This window comes from Acanthopagrus latus, chromosome 22, assembly GCF_904848185.1.
Source record: "Acanthopagrus latus isolate v.2019 chromosome 22, fAcaLat1.1, whole genome shotgun sequence".
Classification (NCBI taxonomy): domain Eukaryota; kingdom Metazoa; phylum Chordata; class Actinopteri; order Spariformes; family Sparidae; genus Acanthopagrus; species Acanthopagrus latus.
The window spans coordinates 20,146,556-20,166,989 of NC_051060.1; the positions used below are offsets into that span (position 1 = coordinate 20,146,556).

At 40.7% G+C, this 20,434-nt stretch overlaps 1 protein-coding gene across 1 annotated transcript; it reads right to left on the reverse strand.

Annotated features, from left to right (window-relative positions):
* Window positions 1–363: 363 nt before the first annotated feature.
* On the reverse strand, window positions 364–5,505 carry LOC119012999 (sarcoplasmic reticulum histidine-rich calcium-binding protein-like). The gene is made up of 8 exons (XM_037087286.1): window positions 5,487–5,505; window positions 4,221–4,313; window positions 3,509–3,601; window positions 3,138–3,248; window positions 2,768–2,878; window positions 2,398–2,508; window positions 2,026–2,139; window positions 364–1,262 (listed from the first exon to the last, which is right to left on the reverse strand). Exons 1-8 carry the CDS (start codon window positions 5,503–5,505, stop codon window positions 1,189–1,191), a joined length of 726 nt encoding a protein of 241 aa, XP_036943181.1. The 3' UTR covers window positions 364–1,188.
* Window positions 5,506–20,434: the final 14,929 nt, after the last annotated feature.

The following is a 20,434-nucleotide window of genomic DNA, read 5'->3' on the forward strand; positions in this document are numbered from 1 at the left end:
TGAGTTAACAGTGGTTTACAATAAGGAGAGTGTCAGTTTTTGAAGTTAAGCACACACACCACACGGTCACTCATCCAGCCAGCTCATTTATCGGCTCTGCTGCCCACAGTCACAATGCGACTCGACATAATTTGCCAAAGTGAAATATCTCTTTAATCCAGTCAATCCAGTGGGGAGAAAGTTGTGAAACAACATGACATTCTGTGAAAAAACCTCGGGGCGCCATATTTATTATTTCACCGCTGCCCGAAAAAAATACGGTGGACACCTCGGTATATTTCAGTTACTCGGTGGGGTGTGTTTTTTTGGCCTGATCCATCCATTAAAAAGCACAGCATGTACTTCTATTCCCTTTGCCACACACACACACACACACACACACACACACACATTCTTGTACTTGCTGCATAGTGAGGTCCGATGAAAAAGACTCACAAAGCGAGGACCGGCACTTCCACTCTACAGACCAACATAAAAATAGCATTTCTTGACAGTAGAGGGCACCCTTAACCTATACACCACCTTAGATTTTGTGAAACACAAAGTTTCAGATAAAAGATTTTAACCAACTAAGTGGGGACCAGAAACTTAGTTTGTGAGATTATTGTTTTAGAGTATTTCACTGGGATTATTAACTGATATGCTTATTCTAGGCCTACTGAAGACAGGTTTGGCATAATTCCATGGTATAATACTCTGTTCTTACCTTATGAAATTATGAAATGTTTAATTTTAAAACATGTAATCCTCAATAGGCAGTTTCATTTGTTATAAATTTACTGTCAATAAGAACATTTTTAAATTGGGTGTATTTTTGATTGCTGAACATTCATGAAAAGAAAAGCTGACAAATCAGCAAGGCCCCACATAATTGTGCATTTTATTGCAAAACATTGCAAAGAAAAACTTTCAGAAATCATGTTTGTCAGTTGTTCTCATAGAAACAATAGAAACAAAAAACTGCCAACTCGGTACAACATTTCAACATTGGCAATGTGGTTCTTAGTGAACAGATCTGCAGCATATCCCTTAACATTAGATTAGTTTATGATACCACCTTTTACTTCATTTTAACTATCTCATTATAGACAAAGTATTTAATGTCTACACATATTCTGGTGTTAAGTGTAGGAGACTCTTTACCGATACAGATCAGGCAGTCATCTTTTGCTGGTACTTTCCTGAGAGCTACAAACTATGCCGCTTGACAGCAGTTCTCTCCTCAGCAGAACAGGGTCTCTTTCTGTGCACTTTTGAAGCATCTAGAAATCAGAACACAGAGTTAACTGTTGGATAGGTTTACCATTTTAAAATCAGTCTTCATTAAAACATAGTTACACAACATATATAAGTGCTAAGTAAAGCAAAATAAAACAGCAGGCCTATTTTAAAGAAATCAAAGCTAATAGTGGAGTTCAGGTAATAAAAAGCCTCTGTGATCAATCCAACATGTATCTTCTCTAAATAAGTTGGCGAAATAGTCACTGTTTGATCCCTACCTCCTCGTCTCCATGAATGGATCAAGAACAGAATTCTTACTGTACATGAGTTATTGAGACATATGCATTATTTATAAGTGTAATTATGTCAAAATGAAAGGGCTACGGAATTTCAGCAAAGATTTCAACAAAGCTCATAGGAGGTAGTTGATTCATATAGTGAAGAACATAAGTAATTAAGCAGCTATCAAGAGTGGGAATATCTCCTCTGTTTGTTAGAAGCTTTGTTTTAAAACCAGAGTGGATACATGGAAAGGCAACCAGTAAAATATATTAAGCCAATTGATATTTATTTCATGAATACAAAAGGCTGATCTCCTCTCACTTTTATCATAATTTTCGATTATACCTAAAATGTCTAACTTTCATGTAATAATTGTGATATTCAATCTTTAACTAATCTCTTATCATGGTTGATGTTACCATTACCATATCTTCATCTCTTCAAATGTTGAGGTTGTTCTGAGGCTCAAAAGAAAATTCTTGCTTTTAGAGAATTACTAGTGTTAACACCAGCAGGACTTACCCTCATCATCATCACTCTCATCATCATCATCATCATCATGTCTTTGTGTAGTTACAGCTTCCTGTCGGTGCTCAACAGGAGAACTTGTAGGGGTCGGACCTGGCAGATCTCCATCTGTAAGACAGCAGATATTAGTACAGAGACATACACAATACGTTTGAGCACATAATTTGATCCATTGTGAGCTGGTTACAACAAAATCGTAAGCATCAACATGTCAGCAATATATTTAGGGCCAAGACCATTTAGTGACTACTAGGCAATTACTTAAACATCAAATTTGATTGCAAATCTGACTGAATTTCAGAGTAAAGACCTGACAACTGGTGTAATGTGCTTTTTCTGTCTAGTGTTCACAATGCCAAGACTTACCTTCATCATCATCACCCTCATCACCATCATCATCATGTCTTTGTGTAGTTACAGCTTCTTGTTGGCCCTTAACAGGAGAACTTGTAGGGGTCGGACCTGGCAGATCTCCATCTGTAAGACAGCAGATCTTAGTTCAGAGACATCTACAATCAGTTTGAACACATGATTTGATCCATTGTGAGCTGGTTACAACACCATCGTGAACATCAAACATGTCAGCAATATATTTAGGGCCCAGACCATCTAATGACTGCTTGGCAATAACTTAAACATTGAATTTGATAGCAAATCTGACTGGATGTCAGAGTAAAGACCTGAAAACTGGTGTAATGTGCTTTTTCTGTCTAGTGTTCACAATGCCAAGACTTACCCTCCTCATCATCACCCTCATCACCATCATCATCATGTCTTTGTGTAGTTACAGCTTCTTGTTGGCACTTAACAGGAGAACTTGTAGGGGTCGGACCTGGCAGATCTCCATCTGTAAGACAGCAGATCTTAGTTCAGAGACATCTACAATCAGTTTGAACACATGATTTGATCCATTGTGAGCTGGTTACAACACCATCGTGAACATCAAACATGTCAGCAATATATTTAGGGCCCAGACCATCTAATGACTGCTTGGCAATAACTTAAACATTGAATTTGATAGCAAATCTGACTGGATGTCAGAGTAAAGACCTGAAAACTGGTGTAATGTGCTCCTCCTATCTAGTGTTCACAATGCCAAGACTTACCCTCCTCATCATCACCCTCATCACCATCATCATCACGTCTTTGTGTAGTTACAGCTTCCTGTCGGTGCTCAACAGGGGAACTTGTAGGGGTCAGACCTGGCAGATCTCCATCTGTAAGATAGCATATGTTGGTACAGAGACATCTACAATAAGTTTGAGCACATAATTTGATCCATTGTGAGCTGGTTACAATAACGTCGTAAGCATCAAACATGTCAGCAATATATTTAGGGCCAAGACCGTTTAGTGACTTCTTAGGCAATAACTTAAACATTGAATTTGATTGCACATCTGACTGAATTTCAGAGTAAAGACCTGACAACTGGTGTAATGTGCTTTTTCTGTCTAGTGTTCACAATGCCATCACTTACCCTCTTCATCATCATCATCATCATGTCTTCGTGTAGTTACAGCTTCTTGCTGGCACTTAACAGGAGAAACTGTAGGGGTCGGACCTGGCAGATCTCCATGTGTAAGACAGCAGATGTTAGTACAGACTCAGAGACATCTACAATCAGTTTGAGCACATGATTTGATCCATTGTGAGCTGGTTACAACACCATCATAAGCATCAAACATTTCAGCAATATATTTAGTGACTCTAAGGCAATAAGTAAAACAGCAAATATGAGTATAGAGACATCTGCTATTAGTCCACTTGCACTTATGATTTCGAATGACTACTTTTTCTTGCCCACTTAACATGAAGTATAGCAGTGGAGACCTAGGCTATAGAATGCCACGAAAATGACACTTCTGTATCACAGTAGTCTGCATTACTGAAGGTACTGTATATGTTGAGAATAACCTAAATGTGATTCTTCCTTTGCCTGTAATGCAGCTGCATGTCATTGTTTGCCCAGTCTGTGATCTGATTACAAGTAACAAGTAATAAACCTTATAATCCTCTACAAGCTATCAAGTCACTTGGCAAACTGCTAAGCTGAACAGAGTAACATCAGAGTTAAACGATTAAAAACTGCTGAATTAGCCTGAAAGTTGCTAAGAGAGAGAATGCACAAGCTGAACTACTGTACATTTGAATAGTTTTTTTTTAAATTATATAATATATGTATTACTTACCATTATTTGCCTCTAGTTGTCTGTCTGAAAATGATGTCTGGCTCACTTTGACTCCTCTTGAACCCTTGGCTGAGGTGGCTTCATGTCCCTTACCTATGAAAATGTTTCAAGGAAAACAAGAAACTGAATCTTACAGATGTAAAATTAAATGTCAATGTTACTGTGGCAATTCCCATAAATAACAAAACAAATATGTCTCACAATAGAGCACACATCATTGTGTTAATTACAATATTTATATTTATCAAAAAGTGCTAAATTACTTGAAATGCTAAGTTAGAAATAAAATTGTTATTGTCAATACTAACATACCAAAGACCACAGGGTCCAAAGTGCTCAGTCTTCCCTTTAAATGTCACACACAAACCAATAATCACAGTGTCAACAGCAGATCATTTAACCGACAGTATCTCAGGTCAAAGACTACTGTGATACAAACTGTGCTCTGATGTTAAGATGTAGATGTATGAACTAACTGAACAGCCTGCTTAACACATCAAAACATTTCACCATGAAGGAGACTAAGGTTTCAATCAAAACCTAAAATTATATCATTAGATTTGAGTGTTGAGGTTCATGAATATGGTAGAGGCAGACCAACCTAAAAACATGTTACTGAATCAGGAGAAGGTGTCAGAGTGACAGGATGCAGTAACCACAGTAACTTGCACACACACCTTCCGTGCGCACAGCATGGGACCAGCAACATGTGAACAAATTATATAAAATACAACAGCAAATTTCCAGCCATTGTGTGATGATTGAGTAAGTCCCTGCTGAGACTGCAGCCTGGGACAGAACATATTTAGCTCCTCCAGGAGGTGCACACAAATTTTATGTTTGAAAAAATTAACACAGAGCAAATCGATTTCAGTAAATACGCCAGTACTATTACTTTTTCAAGCAAAACAGCCTTTGATAAGACTTAAAAATAATGTAGTGTAAAGACGAAGTCTGATTCATTAAAAAGCACTGTTTCCCCTACCATTCATAACAAGATAAGCATTTTATTAGTGGAATGTAACATATGACATAACACTATCTGACAATATTATTTAATTGTTGGTCCACCTAAAGCCCAGACAGAAGAACTAGTCAGGGGACAAAGCCTGCACGGTCCGAAATTAAAACCAGCCAAGCACTATATGCAAGAAAATCTGTTGAATAACGCCAAAGTGTAGATAATAAAAACTGTGTTTTGGTGTCGTTTATAAGCTCCTATTTGAATCTCTCCTATGCTGTCTGTGTCCCAGTTTCACAGCTCACATATGCCCCTGAGCTTCATGTTGCCTTCATGTGCACATCAGTTTTAACACAATGCAGTTTTCAGATTTTATGAAGACTGACCTGTGTCGAACTGACCTGTGTCTGGTTGTGCTAACACTGCGTAATGTTGCAGCTTCCTCACAGTTCCTGTTAGCCTTGTGCTTAGCTTCACATCAGCTATGCTAATGTACAGTCTAGCTAGCATGCTCCCTTCACTCACCGCTGAACCACGCAGTTATACTCATTAACCACAATCACATTTTCATCTCCAACACACCACTTGCAAACAGCCAGACAGAAGAAAAAAAAAGGCTTACCTCGATTACTGCAAAATTTAGTTTGCTTTTTTGGCGATGAATCCTTTTTTTTTGAAGATTTTCTCCTCCGTTTGGACCTCTCCATGACGTGCAGCTGGACAGCATAGTCTTGCTGCTGACCGAAGTTTCACCTTGATACTTGGGCTCATGGAGAGCTCTGATTGGCTGAATCTTAATAGGCACATTCCAGAAGTGGGGGGAGGGGTAGGAGAAGCATGAGCAGAGCATGCCCTTTTCTCTTGCTCAGTAAAAGAGAGTTGCCTGAAAGCTTGAGAAGGATTTAGATTTTTCTCTGATTTTGAATACATATCATAAAATGTAATCACATTTTCCCAAAACCAGATAAAGTTGCCCTGTACAAAATAGACCCAAATATTTTTCCCAGAAGAATGAATTTTTTAACTTTATTTTATTTTATTTTATTTTTTAAATAACAGTAATCAATAATATTGGGCTTTTTTCATTTCACCAAAGCTGAGCAAAACAGGAAAAATCTTGTTCTAATCAAGCAGCATCCAATAGCGACTCAATTTCCATAGAGCCCCATGTTAAAATGCCCAACTTCACAGTAGAAATAAATATATTTACAGCCTAGTACAAAAAATGTTTTTGGTCTCTAGAACGCAAATTCTTTTATAACTCACTCACTGAAATTATATTAAGGCTGAATATTAAGGTTCTGAATAATTAGGAGCGTCGCAGTTTCACCAAGCCAACGCTAACAAGGAGTACTCATCAGCGTTTTAGTGGTGTCAGTGCTTTTTGGAAAATTTTTCCTGTAAATATTGAACAAATAAAAAATCTTGCTGTGTGGTTAATTGTATCACAGAGTAGTACAGCCTATTACTTTGCTGAGTGGAGCAGAGAGACAGACGCTGGCACAGACAGAGCTGACAGTTGGGGAGCTGCAGAGAGAAGCTTCAGGAGGGGGAGACTCCTCTCCAAAGCTTTGTCCTCCACAGCTCCCCAACTGTGTGTCTCTTCTCTCTGTTGGGTCCGCTGGAGTGGAGTGGGAGAAAAGACACTGGGGAACAACAAAACCAAATCTTCTGGTTAATTTCAATTAGCTAACTTGCTGTGAACACAAGCACAAACTCTGCTGTTGCACACTAGCTAACAGTTAATGTACATCCTGGTATTCTGGCAGTTGGAAAATAAACCCGCTGTCAAACTTGTGCTTTGTCTGATGACGTTGTGTAATACCTCAACTAAGTGAATTTTGTGCATCTTATTTGAAAAAACAGGAAGATGGAATGCAACACAAAAACAACACTATAATATTGATATTGTTAATTAAGTATTTACTGCTTAGGTAACATGTTACTTATGAACAAACTAATATACCATGTTGGTGAACTGTATAAGAATTCATTTTTACAAAACCACACAAGCAGTGAAAGGGATCTGAAACAAGGAGAGGTAAATACACAATAACTGAATATTGGCATGGAGATGTCTTCAGGGAGGGAGTCTCATCATACATGTAAGATTTGGGACAGATTCCACCATGTACAGCTGAGTTATAACAGCTTCTTTCTTTTGATTGCGAAACATCAAAGTTCACTACCCATGCTCTTCAACAAAGTCTCAAGCTTTGAGCAACTTTTGACCTCTTATGTTGGCACATTCCACAGAAACATAGCCCTCATTTTGCTGAATGCAACAGTGCCCTGGGTGTCCTTCTTATTAGTGTGGTTCAGGAGTTTTGGAGGTAAAAGTTTTCATGGTTCACTTTGCATGATGACCTCCTGACCTCAAACATAAAGGCCCATAACTTGGGAACTGAAGGGGCTAGGGATATGGATCAGACTGGTCTTGAAAACTCTCCAGGAGCTCTACAAACATTTGTCAGAACCAGGTCTGTAGCCCAGTGTTTTAGGGCCAAGCTCCAGTTTGAGTTAGGGGTTAGGATTACTGCTTGTCCACTACACTCAAATCAAGCTCTCCACAATCTCAGCAGTAACTATTGATGCAGATGAAGTTGAGGGTGGAGTAGTGGACTGTGCTGTGTGTGCTGGTAGTATTAATGACCAGTTCTCTGTTTTTTTCAGCTGTACATAGCTGTCCATCCATCATCGTGTGAAGTGGGCAATGGAAATTTTGATAGCTTAAAGAGTTATCGTCACTGAGAAGTGAAAGTATATTCACCAGAATATTTAAAATAGGTTGTGATGGGTGAGGGACAGAGGGACTCCGTCTCCAAATGACTTGAAGATCATAGACTTGATCTCCAACAACAATGAGATGGCACACAGAGATGAGGTGCATAACCTGACAATTTGGTGTTCCACCGGTTATCTAATCTTGCACAACAAGAAGACAAAGGAGATTATATTGGACTTCAGGAGGAAGTGGAAAAATCATAACCCAATTTTAATCAATGGTGAAGCAGTGGAGAGTGTCTCCAGTTTTCAATTTCTGGGGGTGAACAGTACTGAAGAACTCTCTGGGCCTGTCATACATTTACTGTCATTGGGAAGGTACAACAGCATCTCTTCTTGATGAAGTTGAGGAGTCAGTTGTGTCATTTGTTAGCAAAAAAGTTATTTTCATGTAAAGCTCACTCTCTTAGGGGCAGTGTCCACCCATTTTGCCATGCCTGTGTCTGAAACCCATATTAAATGAAAATTTCTTCAGTCATCAAATTTTGTGCAAAGTTTCATGAGCTGTCAAGCATCTTTAGTCCCTCCCAAAAGCCACTTACTTTGAGGTGAAAAGAAAGAAAGAAAGAAAGAAAGAAAGAAAGAAAGAAAGAAAGATGGAAGGAGAGATAATCAGAGCAATTTCAAGAGGGTCCATGCACTTTCAGTGCTCAGGCCCTAGTAAGTTCAATAAATATATTAATCTACATTTAATCATTAAAAAAAACCCAAAAAGAATTGCAAATGTCAAGTACAAATTTTGTTTGTACTATTTGTTATAGCTGTAAGCACAACATAACAGAGGACTACATGCTTAGCAGTTGTGGAATAATTTGGGTGCAGTACCAGAAAATCGCCTGTAGTGGGAGCCAGAGAGCAAAACTGTGTGAAAATCAGGAGTGAAAAAACGGGTACTTGCACCAAAATGAGGACTTTTGAGAGAAACAGAGTATAGCATGTTTACAACCTTAGGAAGTGATTTCAGTGAAAACAAAGTGAGGACCGGCCAAAATGTCCTCACTTCCCAAAAATGACCTCACTTTGTTGGTTAAAAACTCATTCTGGTCCTCAGTATGTGGTAAGTACAAGAACACACACACACACACACACACACACACACACACACACAGACTGAATGAGGGGTAACAGGTCAGCCTTAACGTGGACACTGCTGGTTTTTTCTACTGGTGGCACAACACTGTCTGGGGCGTGTGTGGTGTCCACAGAGGGAAACCAATCAATTCACAGGATGCTGCTGCTGCTGCTGCTGCTGCGTCGGGCATCAAACAGACACAAATAAAATAAAATTTAAAAAAAAAAAAAACCCACTAAATTGGAATACAAAGAAATATGCACAGAGCGGTGCTTTAGAAACTATGAGGACGAGGGGAGGAGAGAGATGAAAACAGTAGAGGAGGACGACAGGCGCGATGTGAGCTACACTGTGATTAAAATGTCACCCAACATGACTCCCCGAGTCTTTCTTCAGTCTTTAATGACGATGAAGTGGTGGCGTGTCCTGCATATTCATCCACAACTGCCTTCGATGCTGATTTTTTAAAACAGTTTTTACGGTATGTTCAGGGTATCGATCGGTGCTGACAGAAGGAGAGAGGGGCTACAGCCAAGTGTAACCCTGCTATTGATCAGCAGCAGCAGCAACATAAAAAAATAAATAAAACATTCCTGTAAATGTCAACGTGAAATCATTTAGTCTCTGCAGACAGTGTGTGGGAGTTTGCATCTGTGTGCATGTAGAAGTCCAAACATTACAACACATTCCTGCTCGCCTGCGTGTGCATGAGTGTATGTTTTTTGTAAGTTTGCTCTCAAATTCTTTCTTTATTATCCGTGTGTGCACATAGTATGCGCAGAATGCAAACATCATTTTTTCCTATGTTTGGCTCTGTACATGCGTGTGTGCTGCTTCCCCGAATTCATGAATTTAGAATGAGCGCTGGAGCCCACCCACTCACCCAGCGCCTGTAAGTGAGGGCAGAGCGTGTTTACCTAAATATCCAGGACAGTCTGAGCCACTGCTGGAATACTTCATCTGAAATATAGAGCTGAGATGAGATGAACAAGCCGTCTTTGGCTGAAATATATCGGCGGTAAGAATGGAATTCCAATAGAAATGTAAACTTTCACTTATTACAATAGCAGGACTATTTATGACTCTCGTATGCAAATACAATTGATGTTGCTGGTTATTGACAACATGATTAAAACACCAAAGAGGCAGGAACACAAACAAAGCCTCGCACCAGGGGCGGACTCAGGATGCTTGAGGGGCAGGGGGCGGAAAAACTAAAAAGGGAACCAGCTGCTGAAAATCATTATTTATTTATCATGAAGAGAGAGCACTCCAATATGTTCATTGAAGGACACCCTAGGGAGCACTTTATCATGTTTTATCCGCCATAGGGGCATCAAAGAGGCGTTTTTGAATTTTTTTTTCTAACATGGGGGGCATCATTGCTCCCCTGCACTCCCTCACCCTGCTGCATTTTCAGTGGCGTTGTCACCGTAGCAGGCACAGATCACAGATCACAAACAGGCCCGCCTTTTCATCTACTGTTGCCATGGAAAAGATATTGAGCTTCATGAGCTTCTGTAATGGGGGCTATTATGTCGGAGGGCAGAGGACGGGGAAGGGATGTCGTTATGAGGGGCCAGTGTCAGAGCACAGAGTGACTTCACGTAATGCAGAGTGTAGAAAAAAAAAACAAGCGATACGCCAAGTCTTTTGTTTATGCGCCAGCACCACCTCGGATTCAGTAGACTGAAACATTTTAGGGATTGGGTTGGTGTCTCAGGATCGTGTCAATCTTTTCAGTTCTTTGTCCTCCGCTGCTCACATCCTCCTCCTGAGGAGTGCCACATGGTTGACCTCTGGGCCCACTCCTCTTCTCCGTTTGTTGCTTCAGCTGGGTCACAAAATGACATTTTTTTTCCTACCACTGAGGACGCCAGTTTACACCCATCAGTTGTAAAAGCCAATTCAACTGCATAATTGTCTAACTAGACTATTGTCTGTTACAACTGTAAGCAGCTGAAAAACAACAGTTAATCTGTCCTCTGTGAAACCTGTTGCATCCTGTTTCCTGCAGCTGAGAACCATCTCCAGAACTCCTTTTGGTCCTGTCTTTCAGTGACACGGAGAAGGTCAAACAGCTGCAACTCTCTCAAAGAAACTTTGACGCCTCAAACTGGTTCAGAGTTCAGCTGGCAGGCTTTTAAACCAACATTATGTAACTTTTTTTTTTAAAAACTTTTACTAGAAGAACAGCTTGAAAATAATGGTGATGGTAACTGTGTCTTGTAACAGGACGAATGGTGTCTCGGTATCATCCCCGTCTCTCTCTCTCTCCAACTAACTATCACTTGTTTCTGTAGGTTCAGTGAGAGGGTAAAATCACAGCATTACACAAGTTTACTTCAACACACAACACTGTTTCAATGTAATGAGCTTTAATTGTTGTAAGCACCTACATTACATCTTTACGACAAGCTGTAGGGGGGGCGCCAAATCACACAAAATGGCTAAGATTTCTAAATAATGTTACTTTAAAAGACATAACTAAGACAAAGCATCACACCTGACCTGATGTCAGTGCAGGAATAGAAATAATCATCTGAGCTAAATACAGTGTGCTGTATAGTTCCCCTGGATTATTCAATTTACTTGAGTAATCATTTGAGATCCTGAAGTCTGTTGTTATTTTAAGTTAATTTTTGAATGTTTTAAACAAAAAATCCCACATATTGCATCTTTAGAAAGCAGTTCAGTGAGGGAAAGAGAGAGAGGGGAGAGAATTCTTATAAATAGCTTTGGACAGAGGGCCGTCACGAAATGCTGAATAATAGCTGGAAAACGAACTTGCAGAAAGTAACACTCAAACACCATTATAGTGTGGAAAACTGCGCTTTGACTGGAAAAAGATTAGGTTGGAGGGAGGAGGGCGTGACTCAGAGCTGCCATCGTGCACCTCGAGACAGGAAGACCGATAACCGGTTTACGATGCTCTCCATGTAGAGAGCGACTGGTGCAACATTACACCGATGATTTCATCAAACAGCACGTCAAGGTAGATGACAAGCGCTGGGACGTGAACTTGTAGATCTGAGGGGGTGGAGGGCGGAAATTCAAATACAGCACCTGAAGGTAAAATCATTGAACATTTAATGGACGGTACTTGCTTTTTTTTTTCTTTTTTTTTTCTGTCAGATAGACAGTCAGTACTCCTCATTGCTTTGAAACAGAACAATAAACGTGCTTCTTGAATTTTTCTGAATGTGTATTGAGATGATTTTATTACAAACATATTCCATCTCAGTTATTATTTTATAGCTTTCAAGCTTCAGTGCATATCTCTGTCACACACACACACACACACACACACACACACACACACACACACACACACACACACACACTGACCAAGCTCAAAAACAAAAGCTTAGAGAAACATTTCACTTTCATAGTCTTTTTTTTTGAAGTCTTCGGAAAAATAGTGGTCTCAGTTTTCATCCCTCATTATCTATAATTGAAAAACAAATAGAAGCATTATTACTTCTTCGTGGACGGCACAAAAATATATATTTCCTCGGCCCAAATTGCTGTGAGGTTCAGCACGCCACGCATCTATTACAACTGCCTCAGGAGTGTGGGCACACACAGTGTAAACAGGCAATCACGGGCAGAGTGTTCTCGGGTAATTTGCAGATGCTATTTGTCTCAGTGCAAAGGCTGCAGAGAGTTTGGAGTCGGAGTGAGAGGGCACAGAATGGCAACGAGCCAGGGAGAGCTTGTTTCCGACAGCGTGTGGGAGGTTGGATTTACTTGAAGCGGAGCTGCAGACGCAGAATGTGTTAAACAAATTCACTTATCAGCTGTATGTAAATGCTGTTTACCCACCACTCCGAGTGAGATTTAGCATTTAAACACGTCCCCCCGCGGGTGTTTGTGCAGAGTTTACCCGGGTCGGTACGCTGTCTCTCACGTCCCTCTCCTCCTGTAAATCCCTGGGTCGTCTGTTTGGTCGCTGATCATGGGAACACCCACTCGTGCTAGACAGGATGAAAAGAAATTAACCCTCACCATGAAAAAAAAAAAGGCACAGACTGTTGATGATTGAGGGGTTGGCAGAAAAAAAATGGACTGAAAAGGCTTCGAACAGTTTATGAAACTTGATAAATCAACTAATTACAATGTAGGAACCAGCTGATTGCTAATAAGCAGGAATTAGGAACTTAAGCATATAGGAGATAAATGTACGTTACATGAAAACATGCAGGCAGTGTGATGTTCAGAGGGAGGTATTGTGAGATATGGACAGAATTTTAGCTTAAAACATTAAAAAGTAAACTGATATTATCAACTGAGTGTGAATAAAGAAACCGATTTGGCGTCATTTGAAAGATGTACTTAATGTTTTTGATGTTAGCATGCTAACCAGCTAGCCTCGATCTGTCCTGTCTCATACTGGCAAATGTGGACAACCGTTAGCGCAAGAAATGAAAAGGACTGAAACATCTGGTCAAATCAAAACCTTGTCCATGTCATTGCAGCCCTGATCTAAAACATCAGCATATTGCATTCAGCGGTCTTCAACTGACGGAATGCAAAACACCAGGTTGAAGAAAAAGGGCAGGGAGAGATCGGACCATCATACATGGACTTGATGTACAATCATCTTTTGAATTGATTCACAGTATGAGATACATGAAACTACCTTTAGCTTCCTGTCCTGTCAACGTGACACGACTCACATTCCACCCGACTGTTTTAGTGCATGTTTTCAATTGAATATTTGAATAGGAAGACGAAATATTGCAAATTCTCTTGGGTTTCAGTGGAGAGGTTTGCAAATGGAATTACTTTTTCCACTGTAGACGAAGCCACACAGCATTTCATGCCTCTGCTCCACCAAAAAGCCTGAAAATAAGAAGAAGACACAGGTATGAATAGATTAACCTGCCAGGACACCCCGAGGCAGAGAAACCTCAAACTCTCTATGCATGTATTTTTAATTCATTAAAGTGCAGTTCAACAAAACTCATTTTGAAAAAGGAGCAGCAGTTAAATAATGTTCAGTCTAATTTGTTGCTCTATTAATTACTTCATCTTGTACTCTGAGAATATATTTTTAATAGTTGATTAAAACATGCAAAATACTAAATAATTCTTGATTTAACTTTGTAATTGTCACTGTAAGTCACGTCAATCAAAGCTATAAAAGCTGCAGGCTGTATTCATTTCTCATTTTGCACCTGGACTCTCCACAAGTTGACCTGAGGGGGAACCTGTTGTTGTAAAAATGAAATCTTGGATACCTGATCAAAACTTCTTCTGACCTTTTCCTGCTGGAAAAATGGGTTTTCATGTGGCCCTCCTGCAGTGGGGCACCTGCTGTGTAGAGTCAGATGTTGGAAGAGTGGCTTTTGCAGGTGAGACATCTTTTATTATCACTCCAGATGTATTTATTCATCTTTTTAAAAGCTTAAAAATGTATAGTGGTGGAGAATTTTGGTTTAGTCATGGTAAATTGTTGAATTCACAGATAGAATACTGATAGAATTTGAGTGGGCTTTTTAGGAAAAATCAGTTTTGGGTGATGTTCAACATTTTCTCTGTGTAAAATAAGATTTTCACATGATAAGAATGTACCAAAAGTTCAAAGAGAGGTGAGGAGTGTGTTGAACTCATAAAATGTCAAGAAATAAAATACTCTCCTACAACTACTATACAGAAAAATATGACTCTACCACTTTCTAAATTCAAGTTTTTCTCTTACCGAACTAAGTTGAGCTTTATTGCCACGTTAACTCATCGTAAAACACGCTTCATTCTCTAGTGCTACTGGCTCCAGCGCTAACTGAGCCATGAGCAAATTAGCTAACAGGAGCCAGCAACAGTGAAGACAGAGAGCAAAGAGCAGCACGTCGGTTGTCGGTTACCTTAGTGATATGCTGCCCTCTTTATGTTTTTGCAGCTACCTTTGAATTCAGGCAATATTCTACTAATTGCACCTTTAAAACAAAATTATGGCCCCAATTTTACACCCATGAAACACATGACTTCACCATGCTGATACAGACACTATAGACATATAGAGAGTGAAAATGTTGTACTGATGTAAAGCAGGTAGTTGATGTTTCCGTGGTAAAGAAGCTAACGTCTCTGGGATGATATAAAAACGGGAACAGAGGAATGTCTCTGCCATCTTCAAAGTGCAGTATGTAAGCATTTGGGTTAAAAACATAAACAAATGAAACAAATTTTGACCCCATTGTGAAGAGAAAGAAATACATTTGGATGCTGTGTTGCTGTGTATTGTTATGCAGCGATATCTACCGAGGTAAACATGCTAACCAGCTAGCTCTGGCCCTTGCAGACACCAACACTCCCCTGGTGGTTTGAGCGTCCGCCCTGCACTGCTGCGTCGCCTCAGAGACCCCTGTTCTGAACACACGGGCTTTCCCCAGCTTTTCTGGGAAGGCTTTTCAGCTCGGACGAAAAGAGAACGTTATAAATTGCATTCGCTCAGTTCTGTGTAGCCCTGATGTTCTTCACTTAGACCTACAACACGGTCTGGGTGAATGCTTTTACAAACAAAACTCAAGTTTGTGTGGAGTGTTAAGAAAGGTCGGCGGTGCTGTATATCTGTCAGCGGTCCGAGCCTCCAGCCTGAATCTCTGAGCCAGATATAGATACAGAGATATCAGTGTAGTGGCTCAGGACTGATCTGTATCACTGCCTCTATGTATGTGCAAACTCTTAGAGGAATTCCCCTCCTTTAGCACAACTCGTTCTATTTGTCCTGCTCCTCGACGCTCTCCAAATATAAAGTGCGCTCTTGATGTGTAATCCCGAAAGGTCTCCTTTTGATGCACGTGATGATCGGGACAATGATAAGCCGACATTCACCGGCTGAGCAGAGAGCTGAATCTCAAGCAGCAGAAGATTCTTTGTCGTGATTGTAATGTGAGATTTGAGCTTATGTACCAGACGGACGGTGTTCGTCGGATCGATTTTTGGCTTTTGCTAAAGAACTCGAGCATCTTCACGCCATCCGTCTCAGTGAAGTCCGGATAATGTTTAGTCATTTTAGCGAGAGGTGTAATAAAATATCATGATACTGATGAGTGGGAGCTGTCACACGCTGAATCCCGAATTCTCATTAATACCTGACATCTCTGCAGGCTCCGGCACTCGACGGAGGGGGAAAACGACTAATCTCCAAGAGCCCACATTTATTAATAGGGCTCCCATTCTGTAATAGTGGAATAAAATGAAATGCATTCACGGTCTCTAATCATGGCTTTACCCCCAGAAGGTCTGCAGTTGGAACTTAAGAATATCCCATTTAATGGAAATTGGATTACCTTTTAGCTTTCATGTCCCCTCCATGCATGCTTAATTTCATTTAACTGTCCCTCTGATGGAATAGATGGGAAAATCTTTTACATAGAAAGAAAAACACATTTAAAATTAAAAAGAAAGTGAAGTTGACATGTTATTCCTCTTCACAGATGTTGCAGAGGAAGCAGGCGAATATGCCACGCTTTCTGATACAAATCTGCAGAGATTCATTTATTTGATATAATGAGTTGTTTATAGACGGCAATTGAAATGGGAAAGAAAAAGCTGATTTGACGAACATTTACTCAAGGCTGCAGTAAATCAAGATCATGATTTGCAATCTGTCTGCAAAAGATGTTTTCTTCTTAATCAAACAGATTTGTTTTTCTGTTGTTTTCCTCCCATTCTTTTTCTTTCTGGTTCTCCGAGAAAGTCGTTCGAGCCGATCAGAAGATCACGGTACGTACAGGAGATCGGCAGGCAGAGGCGTCGCTGTGCACGACAGGCGGGATTCAAAGAAGAAAAACCATCAAATTAAGTTGGCTTCATCATCTTAAAAAAAACAACATCACGTAATCTCATCTAACCAGCTCCCTACCTCCCTGCCCTCTTCTGTGCCTCTTTACTCAGCTCGGTGTCGACCGAAAACGATCTCCAAATCAATTAACTTTGAGAAACACAATGAGGCCTGGGGTGCCGCGAAACCGGTGGCATCGGTGACGAGAGGCGGACAGGCAATTTGCCACTTGTGTGGACTTTAATAGCGCAGTCTAATGTTTTATAGCTGAGAAACGAGGCTATTTGGATTCCCCGTTAAACCGGGAAGGAGGGTCAGCCTTTCCTCTGTGCGCATACAATGATAATTCACCGCTAGGTATTAAATATACAGTCTTTAAAGTGCATGTTCATAAACAGGACATTGTTACCATGGATAAGCCTATATACAGTCGATCATGAGATGATACAAAAATAGCAAAGCGACCTTCAAAATCTCATATCTCCAGGTGTAAGAAGGATTATGTTTGTTGTACATGTCCTTTATTTTGTGTGTGTGTGCGTGTGTGTGTGTGTGTGTGTGTGTGTGTGTGCAGCTGTGATAGTCAAACAGAGGGGAGCAGTGTGTCTGTACGCATGTTACCACCTTCTGTCATTAATGTAACGGTCATCATCTGTCTAATTAACACCTTCACGTACATTAGTGGATGCTGAGTGAGTCCTTTCTTTGTTACAACTGATTAGAACAGGTGAGGATGTGACTGAATCAGCAGCCAGCAACAGGCAGTTACTCAAAAGTCAACAACTCTTTCAACGTTTCAGCATGTTTGTTAGTATGACTTTTTTTTTTTAATCGCACATATGATGTCTGTGAGTTAAAAAAATAATTTTTCGACTCAATAAAGTCACATTTGTCAAAAAGGTTGTAAAATATCATCTAGTTTTGTGTGAAACTGCTCAGTGAACGACATCGTCTCACTCAACTTACGTCACAAACACCAGCATGGCCGCCGACTCATTTATTCATCAAGTATTAATAAAGGTGAAAATCCAAATTATTATTTAGCCGTAATGTGAACGGGTAGTAAATGAAGATACAGGACCAGCTCCATAATGATGAAGCATTTAATTTAGCTCCGTCAGCCAACAATGTATAACAAATAACCACCAAAGTTAGAGACATTTTAAAATGTATGTTAATGATGTCGGGACGTGTAGGGAACTGACACCAACAACATGAATTTGGTATGCATGAGATTAATCATATTAGGATGCTGTTATTGTGATACATGTTTATGTGGTGTTGATACAACTACATGGTGTTTTATGATAATGCATTTTAGTGTTACAAAGGTGGTGCCACCTCCCAAACAACAAAAACTGCTGAGGCTGACACAGTCATAGCCACCCCGCTCAGCTCGCGCCCGGCTATCGCACTGTAAGTCACATTTAACAGGTATTCAAGCTGTTGCTCTCACTTTATATTCATGCACATTCAGCATACGGATACAGATGCACACAAACACTGAAAGGGTAATAAAAAGGAAATATGATGAAAACTGTTGAGGTTAGCGTTTATTAGAGCAAAGGCCAGAAAACAGGGGTTGTAAAAAAAAACGCAGCGCCACCCACATGGACGACGTGCGCTAACCGCATGCATACACACAGCCCCAATAAACCCAAACAATGAAGCAAAGCACCCTGGGAATCGTCTCCAGTTTGCCTGTGGCGACGGGAACATTAGTTAAACAGAACAGCCTCTTCTGCACGTCATGATCATTTCCCTCCCGTCTGACTGTTCCCGCTCGTTCTCGCCGCCATTTTCTTTGTTTTTGTTTTTGTTTTTTCCCTTACTAATCACAGCTACAGGTGGAGGAACTTGTGTACCGGCGAGGGGCTGCTGTGTCGAAGGCAATCTGTACGAATCAATTGACTCGCCTCTCTTTGTCTGGCATCCCCACATCTGTTTCGCCGTCTCTGTATTTCACACAAATGTCACGCAAAGAAGGATGTGTAGACAAACACATGCGCACACAAACATGTTGAGGTGGTTCATTGTTCAGCTACACACACACACATGCACACACACACACCTCAGAGAGTGAGGAGAGAAGGTGTACAGGGAAACTGCATCAGGTAGAATGGCAGGTCATTAACCAAACCAGTGGAACATGCAACTCTGACCTGTCTCGGCAGAGGAGCAGCCAGCAGTGTTATCACACACTCCATCGCTCAACCTTACCGAGACCATCTGGGGACCCCGTGTGTTTGTGTGAGTCTCTCTGTGTGTATTTTTGTGTATAAGCCCCTTCAAGGCACACAAACACACACTTTCCTTGGTTGGTGACTGTAAAGAGGCGAGAGCAGAGCTGGAGTATTAGTCTTGACCTTGGTGATGGTTCACAGTTGAGCTTCATTATGAAACGGGGCTTCGGCGTTCATGCAGTGCGAATCCTCTGATGTGACCTTCGCGCTTGCGAACGCCGCAGATGAAAGGAAGAAGTCGAGGGTTAGCGCGCATTATGTGAAAACACATAAAAAGGGGTTCAGCTTTGTTCTAACGCTGGTGCCACTGAGGCTCCTGGATGTGATCGTTGAGAAGTAAAAGGAAAAAAAAACAACAATTCAGTCGTGTAAAGCTGGAGTGACGCTCGATTTTGTCTCGGTGGCTGTAAATTCAGCAGAACAGCTCATGTACAATACACACTTCTTTTTAAAGCCTGTCACATGCTGACATGTGCACGTTCTGGACATTTTATAAGACTGCAGAGTGCAGTGTCCGTTCAAAATATGCTGTACAGCACATGATCATGTGGTAATGTGACGGGTCCACAGATCCAGTATTAAAGGTCATATTTTACGTAGACGAATCAGTTTTAAAAAAGATTACATCTACAGAGTTTGTAGCAAGATTGAACTGCTCAAAGACTCACTGGGGCCGCACCGAAACCATCAAACCATGTTTAATATTTATACATTTCATTTAAAATCTGATCTTTCAAAGTCAGACCACGACAACCAACGATAGAGGCATCATGAAGCAGCTGATGGACGCCACCAGGCAATGATAAACATTGTAGCCCTTAAGGTTACCGTCAGCTAGCATGCTACCGTTGACCGAAACTTAAAATCTCACCTCCAGTTCTCGCTAAGAAAGAGAAAACGCGCGTCCACCTCATCTCCCCCCTCATTCAGACTTGTATAACCTTCTACTGCTGTGTTTTTATTTTCCTCACTGCAACACTACTACCACTACAAGCTGCTGCACCATGTTAATCTCTATTTTGTTTATGTCTGCTTCCCCCCAAGAGAGCGCAAGAAGAGGGATCAGGTGTGAGCCCGTTCTCAGTCTGCAGAGTCAAAAAGCCAGAACACTAAAGCCAAGTCCCAGCTGCCGCACAGAGCCACGTTTGCTGTGAAGTGCATCGGATGACAAAACAGACCGCCAGAGATTTCTTGCCTTTTAGTGAGATGTCCTGCCAGTTCAGTGCTAAAAGTTTTTTTTTTTTTTTCTCAAGTTCCGTTATGGATCATTTTCTGTCACTGCAACAAACCTACATGGGTCAAAAACCATGTATAGATCAGCCATGCGGTTTGGCTAAGTCAGACTGCTGCAGCCTCGTCTTACCT

What these genes read in the sequence shown, in the direction of transcription:
- LOC119012999 (XM_037087286.1), bottom strand. An exon ending in ACAACTAGAGGCAAATAATG is followed by an intron (nt 3,602 to 4,220) that starts GTAAGTAATACA and finishes TTACACATGGAG; the next exon opens with ATCTGCCAGGTCCGACCCCT. An exon ending in TGAGGGTGATGATGAGGAGG is followed by an intron (nt 2,509 to 2,767) that starts GTAAGTCTTGGC and finishes GCTGTCTTACAG; the next exon opens with ATGGAGATCTGCCAGGTCCG.